The sequence below is a fragment of the Haliotis rufescens genome, unplaced genomic scaffold, assembly GCF_023055435.1.
Source record: "Haliotis rufescens isolate VD_foot unplaced genomic scaffold, xgHalRufe1.0.p SCAF_6, whole genome shotgun sequence".
In the NCBI taxonomy this organism is placed as follows: Eukaryota; Metazoa; Mollusca; class Gastropoda; order Lepetellida; family Haliotidae; genus Haliotis; species Haliotis rufescens.
This window is the reverse complement of record NW_025964334.1, coordinates 48,378,199-48,403,140: the sequence shown is the minus strand read 5'-3', so window position 1 is coordinate 48,403,140 and position 24,942 is coordinate 48,378,199. Positions and strand designations below refer to the sequence as shown.

Sequence of the window (24,942 nt, the reverse complement as noted above, 5' to 3'; positions counted from 1 at the left end):
TAAACACGAATAAATAAGTGTTGTGTACATTTATCAATCGGAAGGGGTGCTTATTAGTATTGTTCACTAGCCAACATATTAGCAAATATCGCCGTGGGCGCTTATTAGAGCAGGCTGCTTATTGCGTCGAATACGGTACTCGGCTTGTTTTTGACCAGTAATTTGTACCCAAAGTCATTGCAGTAATAGGATTTTGTGACGGCATTAACATGACAAGTTATGTATCTTATTCATCTTTACCTATACAATTTAATGTACATTAAAGGGTAAAACATGGAGCAATTAATTATTTAGATATTTTAGTTAGTAAGTGGCTGGTATATTTCAGATTAAAGGTTTTATAATCAGCTGTTTTAATTGTTTACTAATAACTATTGAGAGGTTGGGTTATTGCACAAATTACAGAACTTGTTTTTATGGCATTGCTTTAATATTGCTGTAAAACCCACTAACTCATCATTTCGTCAGAAGGATATCTTCTGAAAGTTTGCAATGTGCATCAGCCAGGGCTGGGAATCTAAAATGTATTTCCATGGATTTTAAAACAAGGGGATATTTTGAATCAGATTTTGGAACAAATTTGTTGTTTACATTATTGGTTGTTTTTGCTGAATGTACCTTTTCAAGCAGAGAAATTCCTGCTGTGTGTGTATATAAATATAGTGAATGTAGGATGTGACATTCTAAATTTAATTATAGTTTTGTACAGGTACTTATGTTTTTCGGGTTTCACCAAAGTGGTAGACGCCTTAGACCTGCATCACTTCGAGTTTTTCTCCTACAAACTATGATATACCGTATTCGATGTAATAAGCGCCACGCTCTAATAAGCACCTATGGCGATATTTACTAATATATTGGCTATTGAACAATCCCAATTAGCACCCCTTCTGATTGATAAATGTACACAAGACTTATTTATTCGTGTATAATATGTTTGTTATATGCACCCTTAATTATGGGCAATTAGATTCCGGAAAAATATATCTGTCGTATATATACATTTCAGGCTGTCAGCATAAACCACAAAATTGCGATCTTTCAACTCTGTTCTAATTCTAGTCTTTAATTATATAAATTATATTCTAATAAGAGCCCCACATTTATAATTTTGAGAGTGCACTGGGTGCTGATTATGTCGAATATGGTAATTGGAATACTGTTAAAAGTGGCATAATACCAAACTCACTCACTCACTTATGTTTTTACAGGGCACTTTGCAGCAAGGAAGCTCTAAGGGCCTGTGTCAAATGTGCTGCAAGGATTTCAACCAAATCTCACCATGTATCACAAATCACAAGCAATGAAAGCTGGGCTGTTCACCTGAGAAATCTCTCTCTGCGTTCAACACATAAAACAATAACATTATGTGGAAGACTGAGTATACCTTGTATAGGTGTGATAGGAACTAGTTTAGCATGGTACCACCATCGGGGAAATAATGCCCACTGTAAACAGCAGCACCACAGAACCAGACTGGTGGGAACCAACAAAGATGAATCGGTGCCAGATCCGAGTTTTGATCACAAAGGTCTCTGGAAGCTCTTGCTTCCTGAGATATGGTACCTAATGGCAGCAGTGGCAGTAAGTGGACGTACCATTGTTCATGCATGAGAAAATCAGTGTCATTGTCATAATAGTTAGATAATCTCTGTTGGGAGACCCCAGGGCTAGAAATGGCCACTAGTCAGTTACTCTGAGACTTGTGACAATCCAGAGGTGCTAGTTGTTTCTACCACAATCGAGAGATATTGCTAAAACCACTGGTCAGAAATGAGTTCTGGACTACCGGTAGTTGACTATGACCAATGGTGTCTACGCTTGGGGAGTTGAGATTTTTTTTTATTGAATTCTCTTCTGGGATGGCTGTTTTGACATTCTCTATTATCGTTTTTTTAACTTATATTTCCATGGCTGTTTTGACATTCTCTATTATTGTTTTTTTACTTATATTTCCATGGCTGTTTTGACATTCTCTATTATCGTTTTTTTTACTTATATTTCCATGGCTGGTTTGACATTCTCTATTATCGTTTTTTTTACTTATATTTCCATGGCTTGTTTGATTTGCTCCCTGATCATGCTTATGAAGCAAATGATTTGTTTATAATATCCATAATAAAATATTTGTTTTGTCCTAATTGATTTATGAATAATAAATTAAAACATCAACATCCTACTACAGCATCATGTGTATGCCTTCCAAGTACACTCTATGGATTAAAAGTGGTCATCATTTACTTTGTGTGTGACATTCAACATTTTATGCAATTATGGAGTTAACTGATATTTTATCAGCATTTTTTATTCTTTCTTATAATCATTGATGTTTGTTTGGTATATCTAAACATGCTGACAGAAGCTGTCTATCAAGCTCATCTCAAACTATCTATGATTAGAAGTCTCGATTGCTGTCGACCGCCTCCGTGGTCTAGTGGTAGAGTGTCCGCCCGGAGAGAGAAGGTCTGTGGTTCGATCCCCAGCCAGGTCATACCAAAAGATGTTTAAAGATGGTACTTGTTGTTACCCTGTCTAGCACTAGGCATTAAGGAGCTTAAACAAGGACTGGTTGGTCGGAGTCAGTATACTGTGTCTGGGTGGGGTATGAATGTTAAACTGTGGGATGGTATCTCAGTGGGCTAGCGCTTTAAATCAGTCCGGACTAGTCCAAGCAGCCACACACACATGTGCATGCAGGTTGCTATCAATCTCATTAAAATCAGATCTTTGTTCTCACTATCGCTAAACAAAGATCTGAGGACATCCCATTACGGGTCACGTCAGAACGACCTTTCATCCAACCTATCAGAGCGTCGCTTACCAGATCATGAAAGTGACAGTCGGAATGTGTTTTCTAATCATGCAACCACGAAATATTTAACAGATGGTAATCCGAGCAAGGGTTACAGGTTTTATTATTATATCCATGCAATCTAATAATAAAACCTGTGTTTTCTAATCATGCAACCACAAAAAATTTAACAGATGGTATACGAATGACAGTTACAGGTTTTATTATTATATCCATACAATCTATCCTCATGTAACAGGGAAAAGGTGAAATAAAATGTTTAAAACAAAAAAAAACAATCTAGGCCATGTATAAGCCATTCCATAATGTTCATATCAGTTTTAAAATTTATAATTGAGAATATTTCAAAGTATGTTTCGAAGCGTAGTCGCCAGTTTGAAATTAGTGTTGAGCTTGAGAAAACTGCCTTCTGATTTGCTAATGTCAATTTCTTGTCAGTCATTTCATTGGTCGGTCAAAATTAACGAAAGGTCCTTCTGACGTGACCGGTATGGGATGTCCTCAGATCTTTGTTTAGCGGTAGCGAAAACTAAGATCTGATTTTAATGAGATTGACGTTGCTATATAAGTGCAATAATCTTGGACGCGACATTAAACCCCATTTTCACCTCACCTCACCTTCACCATAATTGCTGTCTGTATTTATTGTTTCCTTTCTTCAGAAAACATCTGAAGAATGAATCCATTACAGGAATTTCTTTCTCTTCATAATTATGCTTATTTTCCCAGAGTGCCCTTGCAGTAGCAGTCGTAAACATCAACATTCCGTTAATGCTGGGCGACCTTGTGAACGTGGTGTCAAAGTTCACGACAGACACAGCGGCCAGCTTCTTTGATGACATCAAAAAGCCTGCTATGAAGCTATTGGGAATCTATTGCTTGCAGGTGATGCTATCTCATCATAGGCATGTAACTGTATGAAATTGTATTGGTTAAAGGCAATGCACTTTGTTAAGTACATTTCGCATTATTATACTCTTGATGAATTTGCCGCCTCCGTGGTCTTGTGGTAGAGCGTCCACCCGGAGAGCGGAGGGTCCGGGGTTCGATCCCCGGCCGCATCATACCAAAAGACGTTAAAAGATGGTACTTGTTGTTACCCTGTCTGGCGCTCGACATTAAGGGGCTAAAACAAGGACTGGTCTGCTCGGAGTCAGTATACTGTGTCTGAGTGGGGTATTCATGTTAAACTGCGGCATGGTATCTCAGTGAGCTAGCACTATAAATCGGCATCAGTCCGGACTAGTACAAGAAGCCACAGACACACACGTGCATGCACGTTGCTATATAAGTGCAATAATCTTGGATGCGACGTTAAACCCAATTTCACCTCATCTCACCTCACTTGATGAATTGTTTCAACAAATCAGTAAATACAAACATAGCCATGACTGTTGTTATTTTTGCCTGGATTCTGGGTATGGATATAGCATGCCAGCAACCTATTGCAACAAGGGGTGGTGGGGTAGCCTATCGGTTAAAGCATTAGATCTTCACGCCTAAGGCCAGGGTTCGATTCCCCACATGGGTACAATGTGAAACCCATTTCTGGTTTCCCCTAACGTGATATTGCTGCAGTATTGCTAAAAGCGGCATAAAATCCAACTCACTCACTCACGTAAGAGGCAACTAAATGGATCGGGTGGTCTGTCTCTATAACTTGTCGTCATATCCAATTGTGTGAATTCATGCTCATGTCAATCACTGTATTGTCTGGTCCAGACTCGCTTATTTACAGACCTCCATCAAATAGCTGGAATATTGAATACACAATGCCAATGCTGGAATATTGCTGTGTGTGGGGTCAAACAACAAATGATAAAATGATATTTAGAATAAGAACTTTTATGAAGCCCCAGTTCAAACAAAACAATTTTGTCGGCCTGCCATGGACTCATAGTTTGGAATACAAATGTACTTGATAAGTCCCAGCGTAGCATTCCCTGTTTAATTGTCCGGATTAATGAATGTCTGGATAACTGAATCACAGGTACAGAGTAATGTCCCTTTGTACATTTGTCATCATTACCAGTAGTTGGTTTTGGTTGGTTTGTTGTTTAACGCCGCACTCAGCAATATTCCAGCTATATGACATAATCAAGTCTGGACCAGACAATCCACTTATTAATATCATGATCATCAATCCACGCAGTTGGGATCGATGACATGCATCAACCAAGTCAGTGAGCCGTTAGTCGGCTCTTACGACATGCATTGTCGCCTTTTACAGTATGGGTTGCTAAAGACCTATTCTACCCGGATCTTCACGGTTCCAGTAGTGAGCATCTGGAAGGGCTCATGGTAATGAGGTTTTACCAGCGTTAGAAATGGCACTAGTCCTATAGTCCTTGCCAAATTTAAGGACTAGTAGAAATTTGCCCTTTATAACGGTTTTGCTATATGTTATCATTATAAGGACTAGTTGACTAAAACTTTTAGTTTCTGTCGCTGTTTCACTGTATATATTTTCTGTGCAGGGTTTGTTGACGTTCGGGTATATCTCGCTTTTGTCCACTGTGGGGGAGAATGTGGCCGCCAGGATGAAGATACAGTTGTTTGAATCTCTGCTCAGTCAAGACATAGAGTTTTACGACAGGCACAAGACCGGGGAGCTGATCAACAGGTAACATGCATCATGTACATTAACATGGTAAACTTTCTGTCTTCATCTTGTACATACATCTGTAAAGAGTCGAGGTGTTTTCCTTCTTAGTAGAAGTGGGCTGTGATACCAAAAGATCATCACATCATAAAATTTACATTTTATTCTATAGTAAGTAGTATTATTGTGTAAACCAATCTGTTAAACTTACTAACCAATATATAAACAAATAAGGTCACATACTAGGAACTACTTTCAAGCTCCATACATTGTTGCAATATCTCAAGCTACTTCATTGAGTGAAATTATATCTTAAACTTCTGTTATTGTCAGATAAAGATATTACTTCCCACTTTTATTTCGGTATCGTAACTATCGTACATTACGAATACAGTTTATATTCTTGATATATGATATTTACGTTACAGAAACACTAATAATCTCCATTTAGGAATACAATTTAAATGTTTGATTTTGAGTTAACACATCACTGTGCTGAGTTATGTCCCTTAGTCATGTAAGGATCTGCTGACCATGGGTGTTTCCATATTCAACATGATTATGATCCTTGGTTTGTCAGCACTGGCTTCACCAGACTGGTAAATTTCTGTGATATGCGTCGAATGACTTTCCTCTCACATTAGATGACACTCTGTAATGTAACTGGAACACTATCTATCTCACACACACTCGCACAAGTTTGACTGGTCCAAATGATTTGTTTTTTTTCAGACTCACCACTGATATTCAAGATTTCAAAAGTTCATTCAAGTTGTGTATTTCTCAAGGTCTTCGCGCTACCACACAGGTTTGACATACCTTCTGTAGTAGCATATATAGGCAAACTTTGTTTAATTTTAACTTATTGACTGTAGTGCCATCTATCTCGTGATTATAATACTGTTGTGAATTGACTTACATTACCCATAGACCTGTGAATATCCGGGATAGAATAGGTCTTCAGCAACATACGCTTGCTGTAAAAGGCGACTATGCCTGTTGTAAGAGGCGACTAATGGGATCGGGTGGTCAGGCTCACTGACTTGGTTGATGCATGTCATCATATCCCAATTGCATAGGTTGATGCTCATGATGTCAAAAACTGGATTGTCTGGTCCAGACTCAAATATATACAGACCACCGTCATATAGCAGGAATATTGCAGAGTGCGGCATTAAATAACAAACAATCAAACAAACAAACATTACCCATCAGAGTAAAATGATCATGTGTAATAACGTTCTGATATTTGCACATGTGCATTATGGCATTTGGTTTTGCTCTTTTCTCTCCCCACAAGGGTGGCCCAGTGGTCCAAGGTGTTGCATTAATTGTGCAGAGATCACTTAGAACACCAAGGATTTGCTGGTTGTAGGTTCGAACCCAGATGGACCTGTTTGTAGTCATTGGTTTGTCAGCACCATGCTCATGCTTGCAGATATCATTAAAGTGGTAGACCCATGGAAATCCGGGTTAGAGTTGGTTTTCAGCAACCCTTGCTTGTTTTAAGAGGCAACTAAGCTTGTCGTATTGGGCGAATAAGCTTGTCGTATTGGGCAACTAAGGGAATCAGGTGGTCAGGTTCACTGACTTGGTTGGTGCAGCGTTAAACAACAAACAAACCAACATTTGGACTTGTGGTTTGTGTAACATAAATAATTTGGGGAGAAACCACAAGTCCTCAATGTTCACTGGTTTTGGACTAGCAGACATGGGTCTGTGTGTAGCCCTGGTTAAACAAGAAACAAACTATATGTCATCAGACATGGAGGTATCATGGTCGTGTTCCATGTTTTCAGACTGTTGGCTGTGTTGCAAGTCTACTCATGATCTCACCAAAGCTAACCGGCATCATGCTGATTGTCGTCCCAGCAATCATCTCCGCAGGAACAGCACTTGGGTCCAATCTTCGTACATTGTCAAGGAAAGCTCAGGAACAGGTCATTTTTTATCTGATCCTTTAATTATTAAAGTTGATTTTCTGTGTCTTGAATTATCTGAAAATGATTCATATTTGTTCCTGATGCTTTGCACAGGCAGGCATTATATTGTCTCATGAAGACTCTTGTAAATTTGACTGGTCCGGGCTAAGGGTCATTGAGAGTTAACATGGTTAACTGATAGTATTAGTGATGATTGTAAGTAGCTTTTCTGACCAAACTGGTGGATACCATTGTACTGATCCAACTCGTCCATAAGGGCTGTTATTATTTACTCGCGTATCAGGTGAATCAAACTGTATCTCTGCATGAACTGAATTCGTTAATCGTGGCCACTAGAATCGATTATGTAAAAAGATTTTGTAAAGAGTGTTTTTTCCACTTGAACTCAAGCATAACTTGTGTCAGTTTTCCAAGGACCCTCATGGCACTGTCAACCAGCAGGCAATAAGCAGCATTGTCCCAATGTATTGCTTGTTTGTTTAACAAAAAATAGGAGGCACGGGTGGCCCAGTCGTCTTAGGTGCCGCGATTCGCCATGCAGAGTTGCATCCCTTGGGCACGCCAGAAACCTATGACTGTGGGTTTGAACCCCTGCTCACCCCAATTACGTTTCTGGGTTTGTCAGCACCATACCCGTGCTCGTGGGTTTCACCGAAGTGGTAAACGTCTTAGACCTGCATCACTTCGGGCTTTCCTCCCACATTAAGCTGACACGCCGTGATATAACTGGAATACTGTTAAAAGCAGCATTAAACCCAACTCACTCACTCACTCACAAAAACTATCACTGAAATGTTTCAACCAAAGTAATTACATAACATACATTTACGTACATTGTTAAAAAACGGACACTGTTTTACACTGACACATTGTTTTTCCCCCAACGCAAACACAATACCAGCTGAGTACCGTGAAGTAACTTGTTATTGTATTTGTGAATAAATGTTCGTATTCGTTACCCTATATTCGTGATACGTATCAAAATGTATTTGTCACGGCCCTATCCATAGCTCATTTTGAACAAGTTGTTTATGTAAATAGTGAGACAGGGAAAAATAGTCTTGGACTAATGAACTTTGGTCCATGTCTAGCCCTGCAAGTGCAATCAAATTTAAATAGTGTTCCTTTCACAAAATTTAAGTGCTCAAAAGTGACTGGTGGGATTATGTGGTCAGGCTCGCTGACTTGGTTGATGCATGTCATCATATCCCGATTGCGTAGATCGATGCTTATATCAATCACTGGATTGTCTGGTCCAGATTTGATTGTTTACAGACCGCTGTCATAAGCTTGAATATTGCTGGGTGTGGCGTTAAACAACAAACAAACACATTAATCTCTGATTCACTGATTCACATGAGTACTGTATGTATTATACAGTGTAAATGTTCTTGCTGTTTGTATTGTCTCAAGTAAAACTGTATTTGTACTTGTAATTCAACAGAGCAATATTTACAGGTATCTCAAGCTACAGCTGTTGCGGACGAGGCCATAGGGAATGTTCGGACTGTCAGAGCCTTTGCCATGGAATCAAAGGAAAACGAGTAAGCACTTATTTAGATGGTGATTGTTGTCAATGTGATGGGGGTTAGATAGCAGTCCATGACTTCAGTCACTTGTCCGAGGACCGAGTCTAGTAAATTTCTGTTTGGTCTAGTAAGCTAAGCCTTTAATAGTCCATATGATAAGACTAAAATCTGCTAAGTGATGCTTAGAGCCATGTTTGGGCTAGTAGACATAGTTTTGGACACTGGATAAGGTAGGCGGGTATAGAAATTAGTTGGTACCAGTGGGTTGGTACCAAAATGGTAAATTCGTTGCATTTGGTTGGTTGCTTTTGTTGTTTAACGCCGCACTCAGCAATATTCCAGCTATATGACGGCGGTCTGTAAATAATCGAGTCTGGACCAGACAATCCAGTGATTAATATCATGAGCATCTATCCACGCAATTGGGATCGATGACATGCATCAACCAAGTCAGTGAGCCTGACCACCCGATCCCGTTAGTCGCCTTTTACGACAAGTAGAGTCACCTTTTACGGCAAGCATGGGTCCAAAATGGTAAATGTGTGACCTTGAGTAGGTTACCCTGCTCCTCTAGGTGTTGTGTTGTAACATCTTTGAGGCTGAAAATAGTAAGTTAAATAATTGAGTACCGTATTTTCTCGAGTATCGTGTGCACCAAAGTATAATGCGCATCCCCCTCTATGGGATTCAGTATTTTGGAAGAATTTCTTTTTGGAGTTCTATGCACCAAAATAAATAACACCGACCCCTTCAGTGAATTCAGGGGGCACGGGTGGCCCAGTTGTCTAAGGCGCCGTGATTCGCTGTGCAGAGTTGCGTCCCTTGGGCACGCCAGAAACCCATGATTGTGGGTTCGAATCCCTGTTCACCCCGATTATGTTTCTAGGTTTGTCAGCACCATACCCGTGCTCGTTGGTTTCACCGAAGTGGTAAACTTCTTAGACCTGAATCACTTCGGGCTTTCCTCCCACATTAAGCTGACATGCCGTGATATAACTGGATTACTGTTAAAAGCGGCGTTAAACCCAACTCACTCACTCACTCAGTGAATTCAGGTAAACAAACAGGTGATAAGAAACTTTTTCTTCAAATCTACTGGTGATTTGGGTTAAAACTTACCCAATGATATTGAATGAAATTTTAAATAAAATTAATGAAATAGGTTACAAACACAAGTCCACATATACAATGAACACTTTTTATGACCAGACAGTGTAACTACATGATTTCATTGCGTACTATTTGTTGACATGGTATTTATAGTGTTACGTGCTCACAGAAATGTCTTTGCGTGGCCCGGGTCGTCACCAATATGGTAAATGTGTGACCATGACGTAGTGTAAATATCGTCTTAAAAACAGATCTCGCGAGATCCGAGTTGTACGCAATTCACCGCCGCGTGGATGCCAAGTTTTATGCAACTTCTGTTTGTACTACTAATTGCATACAACAAGCTGTACCAACTAGTTGTACCGTGTGAATACCTCTTTATCTATTCCTGATGGTTCTGACATGTGATGTTTTGTCCAGGCTGTACAGCCAGCAGGTGGAGAAGGCGTGTCACCTCAACACACAGCTGGGCATCGGTATCGGCATGTTCCAGGGTCTGGCTAATGCTGCTCTCAATGGTAGGAGGACACACACATCGGATTATCATAAACACACTAAAGACATTCTGATACACTCATTAAGTACATATACATATGTTTGTAATTAGTTTTCCTAAAAATGAAAGTTGTTTTCTTTAAACATGTTTATTTTGATGATCCACAAACGTTTCAAAATGATGCCTATACTTATATTGCAGTATTTACCATTTGACCTTTGACATACCATATCTAAACAACTATGAGGCATTACCCAGCTCAGCATCTTGGCTATGTTTTCTGTATGCATGGTATAGAAGTACCGTAATGTGCCTCTTTTAATGTCACTACATATCACAATTTATTATGCCTTGAGGTGAGATTGACCAATCAGAGAGCAGAACTATTAACCCCATATGAGCCCATATACCATCAGTAAAAGTAAAAAATGGTTGTTGCTGACCAAATATGAGACCATATACCATCAGTAAAAGTAAAAACTGGTTGTTGCTGACCAAATATGAGACCATATACCATCAGTAAAAGTAAAAAATGGTTGTTGCTGACCAAATATGAGACCATATACCATCAGTAACAGCCATCTTGAATTTTCCAGCACCAACCTCACATGTTTCACATGAAAATTCTGGTACAGAAATTCTTTATTCGACACTGTTTTGTGTTTACATATCATTAAATGTGATGTGCTAAGACATTTTTTATTAAAGAAACCACGTTTGTGACTTTATTTATAAAAATTATAGAGAAAGAAAGCTCACATTGGAGGTCACTAATTTAGGACATAATATAGGATGACGTCACAAACGCTAATGACGTCACATAGCCAAAGAATAGATAGCAGCCCATTGTTGCAAGGACAAGGACAGCTATCAAGCTATAATACTTGTTTAAATGTTCACATTTAGTGCATTATATATTCCATTGTTAATGTTTGTGTTTACATTAAAGTGTTGTGTCGGAAACATATGTACCTGTCCTGTCATATATACAGGTTGTAAGTGAATGTTTTCATTTTGATATGACATGTGAGATAAAGATACTAAATAGTGTAAGAATAAGATTGTGTAAACTTTCGGTATAATAAATTTGTTATGCTGTCTTGAGTTGCCATATACAGTGTCATATAAGGTTAGCTTAATATTTGGAAGACTGTAGTTAGACTGACATCTCTCTCTACAGGTGTTGTCCTAGGGACCATGTTTGCTGGTGTATATTTGGAGGACTGTAGTTAGACTGACATCTCTCTCTCTCCAGGCGTTGTCCTAGGGACCATGTGTGCTGGTGTATATTTGGAGGACTGTAGTTAGACTGACATCTCTCTCTACAGGTGTTGTCCTAGGGACCATGTTTGCTGGTGTATATTTGGAGGACTGTAGTTAGACTGACATCTCTCTCTCTCCAGGCGTTGTCCTAGGGACCATGTTTGCTGGTGTATATTTGGAAGACTGTAGTTAGACTGACATCTCTCTCTACAGGTGTTGTTCTAGGGACCATGTTTGCTGGTGTATATTTGGAGGACTGTAGTTAGACTGACATCTCTCTCTACAGGTGTTGTTCTAGGGACCATGTTTGCTGGTGTATATTTGGAGGACTGTAGTTAGACTGACATCTCTCTCTCCAGGTGTTGTTCTAGGGACCATGTTTGCTGGTGTATATTTGGTAGACTGTAGTTAGACTGACATCTCTCTCTCCAGGTGTTGTTCTAGGGACCATGTTTGCTGGTGTATATTTGGTAGACTGTAGTTAGACTGACATCTCTCTCTACAGGTGTTGTCCTCGGGACCATGTGTGCTGGTGTATATTTGGAGGACTGTAGTTAGACTGACATCTCTCTCTACAGGTGTTGTCCTCGGGACCATGTTTGCTGGTGTATATTTGGTAGACTGTAGTTAGACTGACATCTCTCTCTACAGGTGTTGTCCTCGGGACCATGTGTGCTGGTGTATATTTGGAGGACTGTAGTTAGACTGACATCTCTCTCTACAGGTGTTGTCCTTGGGACCATGTTTGCTGGTGTATATTTGGTAGACTGTAGTTAGACTGACATCTCTCTCTCCAGGTGTTGTCCTAGGGACCATGTTTGCTGGTGTATATTTGGAGGACTGTAGTTAGACTGACATCTCTCTCTACAGGTGTTGTCCTCGGGACCATGTTTGCTGGTGTATATTTGGTAGACTGTAGTTAGACTGACATCTCTCTCTCCAGGTGTTGTCCTAGGGACCATGTTTGCTGGTGTATATTTGGAGGACTGTAGTTAGACTGACATCTCTCTCTACAGGTGTTGTCCTAGGGACCATGTTTGCTGGTATATATTTGGTAGACTGTAGTTAGACTGACATCTCTCTCTCCAGGTGTTGTCCTAGGGACCATGTTTGCTGGTGTATATTTGGAGGACTGTAGTTAGACTGACATCTTTCTCTCTACAGGTGTTGTCCTCGGGACCATGTTTGCTGGTGTATATTTGGTAGACTGTAGTTAGACTGACATCTCTCTCTACAGGCGTTGTCCTAGGGACCATGTTTGCTGGTGTATATTTGGAGGACTGTAGTTAGACTGACATCTCTCTCTACAGGTGTTGTCCTAGGGACCATGTTTGCTGGTGTATATTTGGTAGATCTGTAGTATGACTGACATCTCTCTCTACAGGTGTTGTTCTAGGGACCATGTTTGCTGGTGTATATTTGGTAGACTGTAGTTAGACTGACATCTCTCTCTACAGGCGTTGTCCTAGGGACCATGTTTGCTGGTGTATGTTTGGAAGACTGTAGTTAGACTGACATCTCTCTCTACAGGCGTTGTCCTCGGGACCATGTTTGCTGGTGTATATTTGGTAGACTGTAGTTAGACTGACATCTCTCTCTACAGGCGTTGTCCTAGGGACCATGTTTGCTGGTGTATGTTTGGAAGACTGTAGTTAGACTGACATCTCTCTCTACAGGCGTTGTCCTCGGGACCATGTTTGCTGGTGTATATTTGGTAGACTGTAGTTAGACTGACATCTCTCTCTACAGGCGTTGTCCTCGGGACCATGTTTGCTGGTGTATATTTGGTAGACTGTAGTTAGACTGACATCTCTCTCTACAGGCGTTGTCCTCGGGACCATGTGTGCTGGTGTATATTTGGTAGACTGTAGTTAGACTGACATCTCTCTCTACAGGCGTTGTCCTAGGGACCATGTTTGCTTGTGTATATTTGGTAGACTGTAGTTAGACTGACATCTCTCTCTACAGGCGTTGTCCTAGGGACCATGTGTGCTGGTGTATATTTGGTAGACTGTAGTTAGACTGACATCTCTCTCTCTACAGGTGTTGTCCTCGGGACCATGTGTGCTGGTGTATATTTGGTAGACTGTAGTTAGACTGACATCTCTCTCTCTACAGGTGTTGTTCTAGGGACCATGTGTGCTGGTGTATATTTGGTAGACTGTAGTTAGACTGACATCTCTCTCTCTACAGGTGTTGTCCTCGGGACCATGTGTGCTGGTGTATATTTGGTAGACTGTAGTTAGACTGACATCTCTCTCTCTACAGGTGTTGTTCTAGGGACCATGTGTGCTGGTGTATATTTGGTAGACTGTAGTTAGACTGACATCTCTCTCTCTACAGGTGTTGTTCTAGGGACCATGTGTGCTGGTGTATATTTGGTAGACTGTAGTTAGACTGACATCTTTCTCTCCAGGTGTTGTCCTAGGGACCATGTTTGCCGGTGGCTGGATGATGTCTGTGCATGAGCTGAATGCTGGAGATCTCATGTCCTTCCTGGTGGCCACCCAGACCATTGAGAGGTCAGTGTAGGACAACTGGATGTTTCATGATCGGCAATTACAGTATTAAACGTGTATTTCAATACAAATTGTTATTTTAGGCCACTTGGAACAGTATCTCTGTTATATCATGGCTTGTCAATACAATCGGAGGAAATGCCAAGGTTATACTTATCAGAGACGTTTACTACTTTGATTAAGCCTTTGGGTGGTGCATTATGCATCTTCCTGAGGCAAAGGAGTTATTTGACCGTAAAAGTCCAGTTTCTACCCTTGCCAAACATGGCTGGAATTTGAAGCCTTGATTGTAGCACCATCAGTGGTTATTACGAGTTATGTCCCTCCTATGTCCCTCCTATTGACCAATCAGATTCCATCTCTCATATCACTAGCATTTGCTTCAAACAAAATGGCAGCCCAGTGAAAACGATCTGTTTGATAATCCAGATCTATATTGTGATGAAACGGGTCTTAAACCGCGAAGTGCATCCAATCATTTGAGCACCTTGATTAAAAACCTGAAAAGATTTGGAAAATATCTGTTGACAGCTTGCTTAAGGTATGCATGCCTTGTAAGTACTGCAATCAACCGAAATCTGCATGGCAGTTTAGGAACCGGATGTCGATTTCATTACGCGATTTTGATTAGACTATGCATAGACTCATTAGTCCAGCCAAAATAGAACTCCAGAATTCCAGCCTAGTTCGGCAACAATGATCAGTTTTCCATTGAATGATGATAGTTCCATCCAGAGGAAATATAGCTTAAATGTATTGTGGAAAAGCTTTCCTCGAAATAAGTGTTCCGTTGGAATTATTCCCCAAGAAAAATGTACAAAGGAACAATTTCACTACAGGAACAGATACCCTTTGACACTAACACAACAAGTCCAGGCAGGAAGCAAACGCACTGTAAGTCCCCATGGTCCCTGGTATGGTGATCTCCCTTTAGTTACTGACGATCTCAAGCCAATTTTTATATTGTGATGTCAACTCATTCTTTCTTCTTTTAAATGTGCCTCGACTAGTTTTAAATCTAATCTGTGATATGCTAGTTATTGTACCGTCCTTCGATGACAGGTTTTTATAAAGTTAAAAATATATGCATTATTCATATCCAATTTCTCATCACGATGTGGCTGAAATATTGCCGATGTGACGTTAAATATTAACACCCTCACTCACTCACTAACACAAGGATCATTAGCTGGTCTGATCCGGGATTTGGGGCCAGGAAACAGCAGATCCAGCATGGCTGTGGGACTCACACTGTAGAGCCAACTGCTGCTCAAGATCACTAGCCACCAATGTGAGACAAAATAGCATAATGCAAGTCTCTGTATTAAGGGAATGTCTTTTCAGGTCCCTGGCACAAATGTCTCTCCTGTTTGGTCAGATTGTGAAGGGAGTGAGCGCAGGAGCCAGGGTCTTCGAGGTAGGAATATTGTGTCTGTCACCAACTTAAAGTTGTGCTTTCTTATGTAGATTTATTAACTGAATCCTGAATGTCAATGTATTTCAGTCGTTCAAAAGATTGTAATATCTGTGTACTGTCTTTCAACTTTTTTTTTACCAAGACGTGTGGCCTACTTCGAAGAATTTGTTTACTTGTGAATCTTACTCCCATGATTTTTCCTGGTCAGAAGAAAGCCCCAGGAGCCAACTCTTGTCAAACGAGCAATAATGGTTGAGTTGTCACAATATATGGCCTTGTTGATAGCTGTCATCATACACCAGAAGACAAGGGCTGATTGGCTCGGTGTTAGTATACTGTGCCTTGTTGATAGCTGTCATCATACACCAGAAGACAAGGGCTGATTAGCTCGGTGTTAGTATACTGTGTCTGAGGGGGGTTTCCATGTTGAATTGTGGCATTATATATCAGTGGGCTAGCACTTTCAGCGTTAGAACTTGGCACTAGTCCTGCCCAATAGTAAAGGTATCCTAAGGACTAGTAGAAATTGGCCCATTTTATGGGTTTTGCTATAAGTTATCATTATGAGGCCTAGTGGACAAAACTGTTAGTTTCTAACCCTGACTTTAAAACCAGCTTTTGTCTAGACTAGTAGAAGCAGCCACACACTTGTACATGCAGTTGCTGTATAAGTGCAATAAATGTGATGTGACGTGACGTTAAATCGTGAACCTTCTGTAGTGTAAGGTAAATACATGAAAGCATGTCAGTGTGATCTCAAATGTTTCAGTTCATTAATCATGAAGCGAAGATCCCCCTTCACGGTGGCAAGAGAATTCCTTTCCATGCTCTGATGGGCAACTTGGAGTTTCACAATGTCGGCTTCTCGTACCCAACCCGAGCCGAACAGGAAGTGCTTCATAACTTCAATCTCAAGATACAGGGGGGATCTGTTGTGGCCCTAGTTGGATTGTCAGGGGGAGGTAAGTAGCGGTAATGTCTGTATATTTGTAATTGTGTTAACGACATGATCTATCATTTGTAACATTTGTTACATTTGACCACTTTCTAAATGGCATTGTTTGTTCATAGCTTTCGGCCATGGTAGGCCGTGCCAATTTACAATTTTCAGAGGTGTACACAAAGTATATGATATAGACTACCAGTTGTCGGACTTTCATTTTTGTGGAAGCCTCAGTGGCTGAGTGGGTTAGATTGCTGACTGTGTGTGATGGCGATTAGGTGCCTCACTCTGGCAAGTGTGGTTTGAATCCCAGATGGGACCTAAACAAGTACGAGAATCTGTACTTTACTAAGAAAGTGTTATCCGAAATATAACATTTGTTACATTAGACCGCTTTCTAAATGGCATTGTGTGTCATGATCTATCTCATTTATATAAGCATTTATCATCCCAAACTGGATTCCTAGGACATATATGTAATTGCATCACAGTGCTTTGCTGATGAAGCAGGTTATCTGTACTTTCTACACTCAAGAAAAGTTGAAAGAATGATTTTGGATGATAAATAGCATCTCACTCTCATGTCTTTTAATATCAACACATGTTGATTAAAGTTTACAAGTCCTAAGCAAACATCTGAGTTTTAAACTTATATCATCTCATGTTGTTCTGTTTGATATCAGGAGACACTTTGGTGAGATTCTCTGTCTCATGACTTTCATAACCATTGCTTGAAGTTTAGTTCATATCTTAAATTATGCAGATGCTGTGGGCCAAAAGGGGCCCTTATCATACTCTGTCCTAAGACACTATTGACCATATCAACCCATCTTCCAGGAAAATCTACAGTGGCTGCCCTGTTGGAGAGATTCTACGACGTGACCAAAGGGGAGATAACTCTAGATGGAATCAACATACAAGATCTTGATCCAACATGGCTGAGAGGAAGAGCATTGGGCTATATTAACCAGGTGACTGTTGGGTACGGGTTAGGCGTATATGAGAACTATTCATAAGATCACTGTTAATTACTTTTTTGTTTATTGAAATCATTGCTTCATTCTAAGATGTATATTGATCTATATACGTCTTTGCTTCATTCAAAACTTTGTAGATGAAAATACAGTAAACTACGTTTATAACGAACACACTTATAATGAACTGACGGATATAACGAACTGTTCTTTTGGTCCTGGTCATTTGCCATATATTTTATCAAATGTTTGTTTGTTTGTTGTTTAATGCCTCACTCAGCAATATCCCAGCTATATGATGGCGGTCTGTAAAATAATCATGTCTGGACCAGACAATCCAGTGATTGATATCATGAGCATCGATCCACCCAATTGGGATCAATGACGTGTATCAACCAAGTCAGCGAGCCTGACCACCTGATCCCGTTAGTCGCCTTTTACGACAAGCATAGTCGCCTTGTACGGCAAGTATGGGTTTCTGAAAACCTATTCTACTCCGGAATCTTCTCAGGGTTTTTATCATATGAAGTTGATGGATATAACGAACACGCTCATAAGAACATAACGAATATAGCGAACTCACCTTGTGGCCCGGTGTGTCAACGATAATGTTTAAGTGTATAACAAACTGTTTATCCCTGAGCTGAGCTCCTCACGTGTCACCAATCTGCCATCAAAACATCCACGGCCAAACGCTGCTGTTCAAAGCATCAATAAACAATTGAAGGCAATTGATTTACTCTTTAAGTTCTGACACATTGTCCTCAAATTACATCCTCAATTAACATAGTAACACAGTGGTTGAAGTGGATATATTCTGTACATGTACACTGCACACTTTTGTTATTTATGGAGTAACATGAAGTCACATGGCTTGATAAAAGATGTCTGACAGTCAAAATGGTATAACGAACGACGGACAGAACAAACTAAAATGAGTGGTCCCTTTGAGTTTGTTATGATTGTAGTTTACTGTTTTCAGGGTGCATAAATAGCTGGGAATTAATCTGGTTTATTTGGTAGTGTTTTCTTTTAAGCTAGCTGTCTTGTTTTGTATTTGATTTGTCAGACTGTGACTTTGGTGACTGCATGGTACTGTATCTCAATTGCATGGATCGCTGCCCTGATGTCAGTCACTGGATTGCCTGGACCAGACTTGATTATAGGTAGCCATCATATAGCTGGAACATTGCTGAGTGGCGTTAAACAACATGTGTTAGGTGCATCTTATAAAGCAACAAGCTAAAATCATAGCTGTTCTTGTGCCAAGAACGTGTCATCTGCTACAGTAAAAAACAAGTTTAGGAGCTGAAATTGATATTGTGAAATTGCTTTGTTTGTTTGTTGTTTAAAGCTGCACTCAGCAATATTCCAGCTATATGACGATGGTCTGTAAATAATCGAGTCTGGACCAGACAATCCAGTGATTGATATTATGAGCATCGATCCACGCAATTTGGATCGATGACATGCATCAACCAAGTCAGCGAGCCTGACCACCGGATCCGTTAGTTGTCTCTTACGACAAGCATAGTCGCATTTTATGGCAAGCATAGTTGCTGAAGACCTATTCTACCCAGGATCTTCACGGGTCACAACAAGAAGTGCTGCTGATGTCAGATATATATTGTGTTTTATAGCAGAGACAAATCTTTCCTCAGGAATCAGGAAGTTTAACTGCAGCGCATGCCTGCTTTCCTGAGAGGGAAATGTTTAGATCACCCACCCTCTTCATAATTATTTACTTGCTGTGTTATCCCTAAAAGTGGCCAATGAAAATGTTACATCTTGTAACCATGGTGATATGACAGTGTGTATTTGATTTTGCCTTCAGGAACCGATATTGTTTGCTACATCTGTGATGGAGAACATCCGATATGGACGACCTGATGCAAGTGACCAAGAGGTATGCTGGTAGCCCACTTGTAGGAATTTGGCCTAGGTCTCTTGTACTTACAGTCTCTAGAACATAGGGCGTCAGTACATAGGTCTTCAGTACTTAGTTCTGTAGTACTAACAGTCTCTTGTGCTTCCAATCTCTAGTGATTGTGGTGTCTAGTACCTGTGGTTTTGTGTACATGGGTCTTTGGTACACAGAGGTGAGACTCTTCTGCGGATCTGCAAATTTTGGTGGCCACAAATTTGTTAAAATTTATCCCTGACCCCTCCATAACACCCACAGATTATGGAAGATGCTCCATTGAAAAGAAGTTTCAGTTGAAAAGGAAAATATCCATTCCCATCCCTGTGTAGAGAAGTTTAGTAACAGAGGTCAGTAACATTTCCTGTTTCTCGTACTGTGATCTCCAGTACTCTCTTGTACATCTGTCTCCAGTACTCTCTGGTACATAGGTCTCCAGTACATAGGTCTCCAGTACATAGGTCTCCAGTACATAGGTCTCCAGTACATAGGTCTGCAGTACTCTCTTGTACATAAGGTCTGCAGTGCATAGGTCTGCAGTACTCTCTTGTACAAAGGTCTCCAGTACATAAGTCTGCAGTACTCTCTGGTACATAGGTCTCCAGTACTCTCTGGTACATAGGTCTCCAGTACATAAGTCTGCAGTACTCTCTGGTACATAGGTCTCCAGTACTCTCTTGTACAAAGGTCTCCAGTACATAAGTCTGCAGTACTCTCTGGTACATAGGTCTCCAGTACTCTCTGGTACATAGGTCTCAAGTACACAGGTCTCCAGTACATAGGTCTCCAGTACATAGGTCGGCAGTACATAGGTCTGCAGTACTCTCTTGTACATAGGTCTCCAGTACATAGGTCTGCAGTACATAGGTCTCCAGTACTCTCTTGTACATAGGTCTCCAGTACATAGGTCTGCAGTACTCTCTTGTACATAGGTCTCCAGTTCATAGGTCTCCAGTACTCTCTTGTACATAGGTCTCCAGTACATAGGTCTGCAGTACTCTCTTGTACATAGGTCTCCAGTACTCTCTGGTACAAGGTCTCCAGTACATAGATTTCCAGTACGCTCCTGTACATAGGTCTCCAGTACATAGGTCTCCAGTACTCTCTGGTACATAAGGTCTACAGTACCCAGATCTCCAGTACTCTCTTGTACATAAGGTCTCCAGAACATAGGTCTCCAGTACTCTCTGGTGCACAGGTCTCCAGTACATAGGTCTCCAGTACTCTCTGGTACACAGGTCTCCAGTACATAGGTCTCCAGTACTCTCTGGTACATAAGGTCTACAGTACCCAGATCTCCAGTACTCTCTTGTACATAAGGTCTCCAGAACATAGGTCTCCAGTACTCTCTGGTGCACAGGTCTCCAGTACATAGGTCTCCAGTACTCTCTGGTACACAGGTCTCCAGTACATAGGTCTCCAGTACTCTCTGGTACATAAGGTCTCCAGTACCCAGGTCTCCAGTACTCTCTTGTACATAAGGTCTCCAGTACATAGGTCTCCAGTACTCTCTGGTACATAAGGTCTCTAGTACCCAGGTCTCCAGTACTCTCTTGTACATAAGGTCTCCAGTACAAAGGTCTCCAGTACATAGGTCTCCAGTACTCTCTTGTACATAGGTCTCCAGTACATAGGTCTCCACTAGTCTCTTGTACATAGGTCTCCACTACTCTCCAGTACATAGGTATCCAGTACTCTCTTGTACATAAGGTCTCCAGTACATAGGTCTCCAGTACTCTCTGGTACATAAGGTCTCCAGTACCCAGGTCTCCAGTACTCTCTTGTACATAAGGTCTCCAGTACAAAGGTCTCCAGTACATAGGTCTCCAGTACTCTCTTGTACATAGGTCTCCAGTACATAGGTCTCCACTAGTCTCTTGTACATAGGTCTCCACTACTCTCCAGTACATAGGTCTCCAGTACTCTCTTGTACATAGGTCTCCAGTACTCTCTTGTACATAGGTCTCCAATACATAGGTCTCCAGTACATAGGTCTCCAGTACATTGATCTCCAGTAGATAGTTTTGTCAGCACCATACCCGTACTCGTGGGTTTCACCAAAGTGGTAAACGTCTGAGACCTGCATCACTTTGGGCTTTCCTCCCGCATTAAGCTGACACGCCACGATATAACTGGAATACTGTTAAAAGCGTTGTCAAACCCAACTCACTCACTCACTCACTCACTCTCTTCTCATGTAATAGACCTGTATCATGTTGAAGACATTTATTTCTGTGATATGGCTGGATCTCTTATAAGATCTGGGTGTGATCCTGTGTATGTCATATATCTCCTTGCCTTCATGTTGCTATTTCAGGTGATAGAGGCTGCTAAGCAGGCTAACGCCCACAACTTTATCTCCAAGTTCCCTGAGGGCTACCGAACTGTACTGGGAGAGAGAGGCGTGACAGTGTCTGGGGGACAGAAACAGAGAATAGCTATAGCCCGAGCTCTCATCAAGAACCCCTCTGTGCTCATACTGGATGAGGCCACAAGGTACACACATCCTAGGTTACAAAGCCTCAGTTCCGAGGGTCCTAAGCCTGTGGGGTGATGGGGTAGCCTAGTGGTTATAGTATTCGGTTCTCAGGTCAAAGACCTGGGTTTGATTCCCAACATGGGGATCGTGGGTTAGTACTGTGCTGTGAATTACTCTTTGTTAGCTTAATCATTAACAGCATCCTCTGATGTGGCTGGAATATTGATGTCGCAGAGTTGAACAACATTCACTCACTCACCCAATCACTTACACATCCTTCTCCCATGTTAATGTGTTTGGTTTATAGAGGGAATCCTAAACAGGTCAGGTTTGTTAGCCTTTCCAATCAGTTTAGTAATAAGGTCATAAGATCAGATTTGGTTATAAATACGTTTACACACAATATCAATCTGTAACTTTGCCTAGGTCCATGAGGGTTATGCAAGCTCCTTCCCAGCGCGTGACACCTTCGTTACACTCTCGGTAACATCGCTGCCACCAGTGTGGGCGCGGCCATTACAAGAATCTTGAAATTTGCCCTCTAACCCCAAATGTAGTAACGTTTATACTTTTGTTTATGTCTTTGGGAATGCCATCATATTTCAATTTGAAAAGGTTTACGACTGACCATGTTTTCCAGATGAATTTACTTTGTTGTTTTGATAATCAGATTGGTTCGAGATTGCAGACTAACGGAAAACCAACCAACTTCTCCCTTACATTCTTACTATATCAATAACACGATAGTTTTAATGAAACAGAAATTCAAATTGACAAACGAAGAAAGTAATTTAGCAGCTATAAGTGTATTCGGCGTCACGACAGTCGTCACTTGTTTGTAAACAAAACGGTCATTCGGTTGCGAGTTCAACTCCAAGCATGGTTGTGGCCACCTATTCACAGTGGGGAGTTTTGACTGGTGGCAGCGATAGTATAGAGAGCTCCGGGAACGTACTATCGCTGTGAGGAGCTTGAGGGTTATGGTCAAAGGGGAGATAACTCTAGGTATTTCTTTATCTGACTTATCCGTCTGATAACAAGCTCAGCTAAGGCTTAAAAATATGATAGTCTTGGTTCTCAGGCACCACCCACATCATCATAAAGTCTGCCACACGTCTTGTTTTTATTTCCATTTTCAAAAAAATATAAAAATCCTATTAAACACAATGCACAAAATAAAAAGTGAAAAGGAACCAAAAACAAAACTTGCAATGAACTAAATGAGGATGTGGGCAGTGCCTGAGAACCAAGACTATTATTTTTTTTTCATTAGCTTAACAAACCATTTGTTAAACCAAACAGCTCATACCAATATCAGTACGTAACTTTGTCCATGAGGGTTGTGGTCAAAGGGGAGATAGGCCTGTGTAGACGCAACCCATACTTGCCGTAAAAGGTGACTATGCTTGTCGAGTTGTCGTAAAAGGTGACTTAACAGGATCGGGTGGTCAGGCTCGCTGACTTGGTTGATGCATGTCATCGATCCCAATTGCGTGGATAGATGCTCATGATATTAATCACTGGATTGTCAGGTCCAGACTCGATTATTTACAGACCGCCGTCATATAGCTGGAATATTGCTGAGTGTGGTGTTTAACAAAAAACCAACCAATCAGAGGGGAGATAACTCTGGGTATTTATTTATCTGTGTGATAATCAGCTCTGCTAATTGACCATTTGTTAAACCAACCGATGCAGGCCAATGTAAATCTGTAACTTTGCCCAGGTCCTTGAGGGTTATGGTCAAAGGGGAGATAACTCTGGGTATTTATTTATCTGACTTATCTGTATGATAATCAGCTCCGCCAACTGACCATTTGTTAAACCAACCGATGCAGGCCAATATCAATCTGTAACTCTGTCCATGAGGGTTATGCAAGCTCCTCACAGCCGTAGCCCGTTCGCAGAGCTCTCTGTACTATCGCTGCCACCAGTCAAAACTCCCCACTGTGATAGGTGACCCCAACCATGTTTGGAGTTGAACCCGCAACCGAAGGACCGTTATGTTTACAAACAAGTGACGACTGTCGTGACGCCGTATACACCTACCGCTGATAAATTACTTTCTTTGTTTGTCAATTTGAATTTCTATTTCATTAAAACTATCATCTTTAATTGATATAGTAAGAATGTAAGGGAGAAGTTGGTTGTTTTTCCGTTAGTCTGCAATCTCAAACCAATCTGATCATACAAACAACAAAGTAAATTCATCTGGAAAACATGGTCAGTCATAAACTTTTTTCAAAATGAAATATGATGGCATTTCCAAAGACATAAACAAAAGTATAAACGTTACTACATATGGGGTAAGAGGGCAATTTTCAAGATTTTTGTAATGGCCGCGCCAACACTGGTGGCAGCGATGTTACCGAGATTTAATGAGGGTGTCACGCGCTGGGAAGGAGCTTGGAGGGTTATGGTCAAAGGGGAGATACCTCTGGGGATTTATTTATCTGACCTATCTGTGTGATAATCAGCTCAGCTAATTGACCATTTGTTAAACCAACCGATGCAGGCCAATGTAAATCTGTAAGTTTGCCCAGGTCCATGAGCTTTATGGTCAAAGGGGAGATAACCCTGGGTATTTATTCATCTGACTTATCTGTATGATAATCAGCTCTGCTAACTGACCATTTGTTAAACCAAACAGCGCATGCCAATATCAATCTGTAACTTTGCCCAGGTCCTTGAGGGTTATGGTCAAAGGGGAGATAACTCTGGGTATTTATTCATCTGACTTATCTGTATGATAATCAGCTCTGCTAACTGACCATTTGTTAAACCAAACAGTGCAAGCCAATTTCAATCTGTAACTTGGCCCAGGTCCTTGAGGGTTATGGTCAAAGGGGAGATAACTCTGGGTATTTATTTATCTGACCTATCTGTGTGATTATCAGCTCCGCTAATTGACCATTTGTTAAACCAACCGATGCA

At 40.9% G+C, this 24,942-nt stretch overlaps 1 protein-coding gene across 1 annotated transcript in view; it reads left to right on the top strand.

Moving 5' to 3' along the window:
* Nucleotides 1–24,942, top strand: part of LOC124112915 (mitochondrial potassium channel ATP-binding subunit-like) — a 37,018-nt gene that overhangs the window by 2,358 nt on the left and 9,718 nt on the right. Inside the window, exons 2-14 of the mRNA XM_046473106.2 lie at nucleotides 1,212–1,584; nucleotides 3,542–3,697; nucleotides 5,290–5,435; nucleotides 6,147–6,222; nucleotides 7,214–7,354; nucleotides 8,816–8,901; nucleotides 10,417–10,514; nucleotides 14,172–14,277; nucleotides 15,619–15,691; nucleotides 16,461–16,653; nucleotides 17,472–17,605; nucleotides 19,443–19,514; nucleotides 21,847–22,025. Of these exons, the coding sequence (XP_046329062.2) occupies nucleotides 1,212–1,584; nucleotides 3,542–3,697; nucleotides 5,290–5,435; nucleotides 6,147–6,222; nucleotides 7,214–7,354; nucleotides 8,816–8,901; nucleotides 10,417–10,514; nucleotides 14,172–14,277; nucleotides 15,619–15,691; nucleotides 16,461–16,653; nucleotides 17,472–17,605; nucleotides 19,443–19,514; nucleotides 21,847–22,025 (1,833 nt within the window). The remainder of the gene's footprint in view (nucleotides 1–1,211; nucleotides 1,585–3,541; nucleotides 3,698–5,289; nucleotides 5,436–6,146; nucleotides 6,223–7,213; nucleotides 7,355–8,815; nucleotides 8,902–10,416; nucleotides 10,515–14,171; nucleotides 14,278–15,618; nucleotides 15,692–16,460; nucleotides 16,654–17,471; nucleotides 17,606–19,442; nucleotides 19,515–21,846; nucleotides 22,026–24,942) is intronic.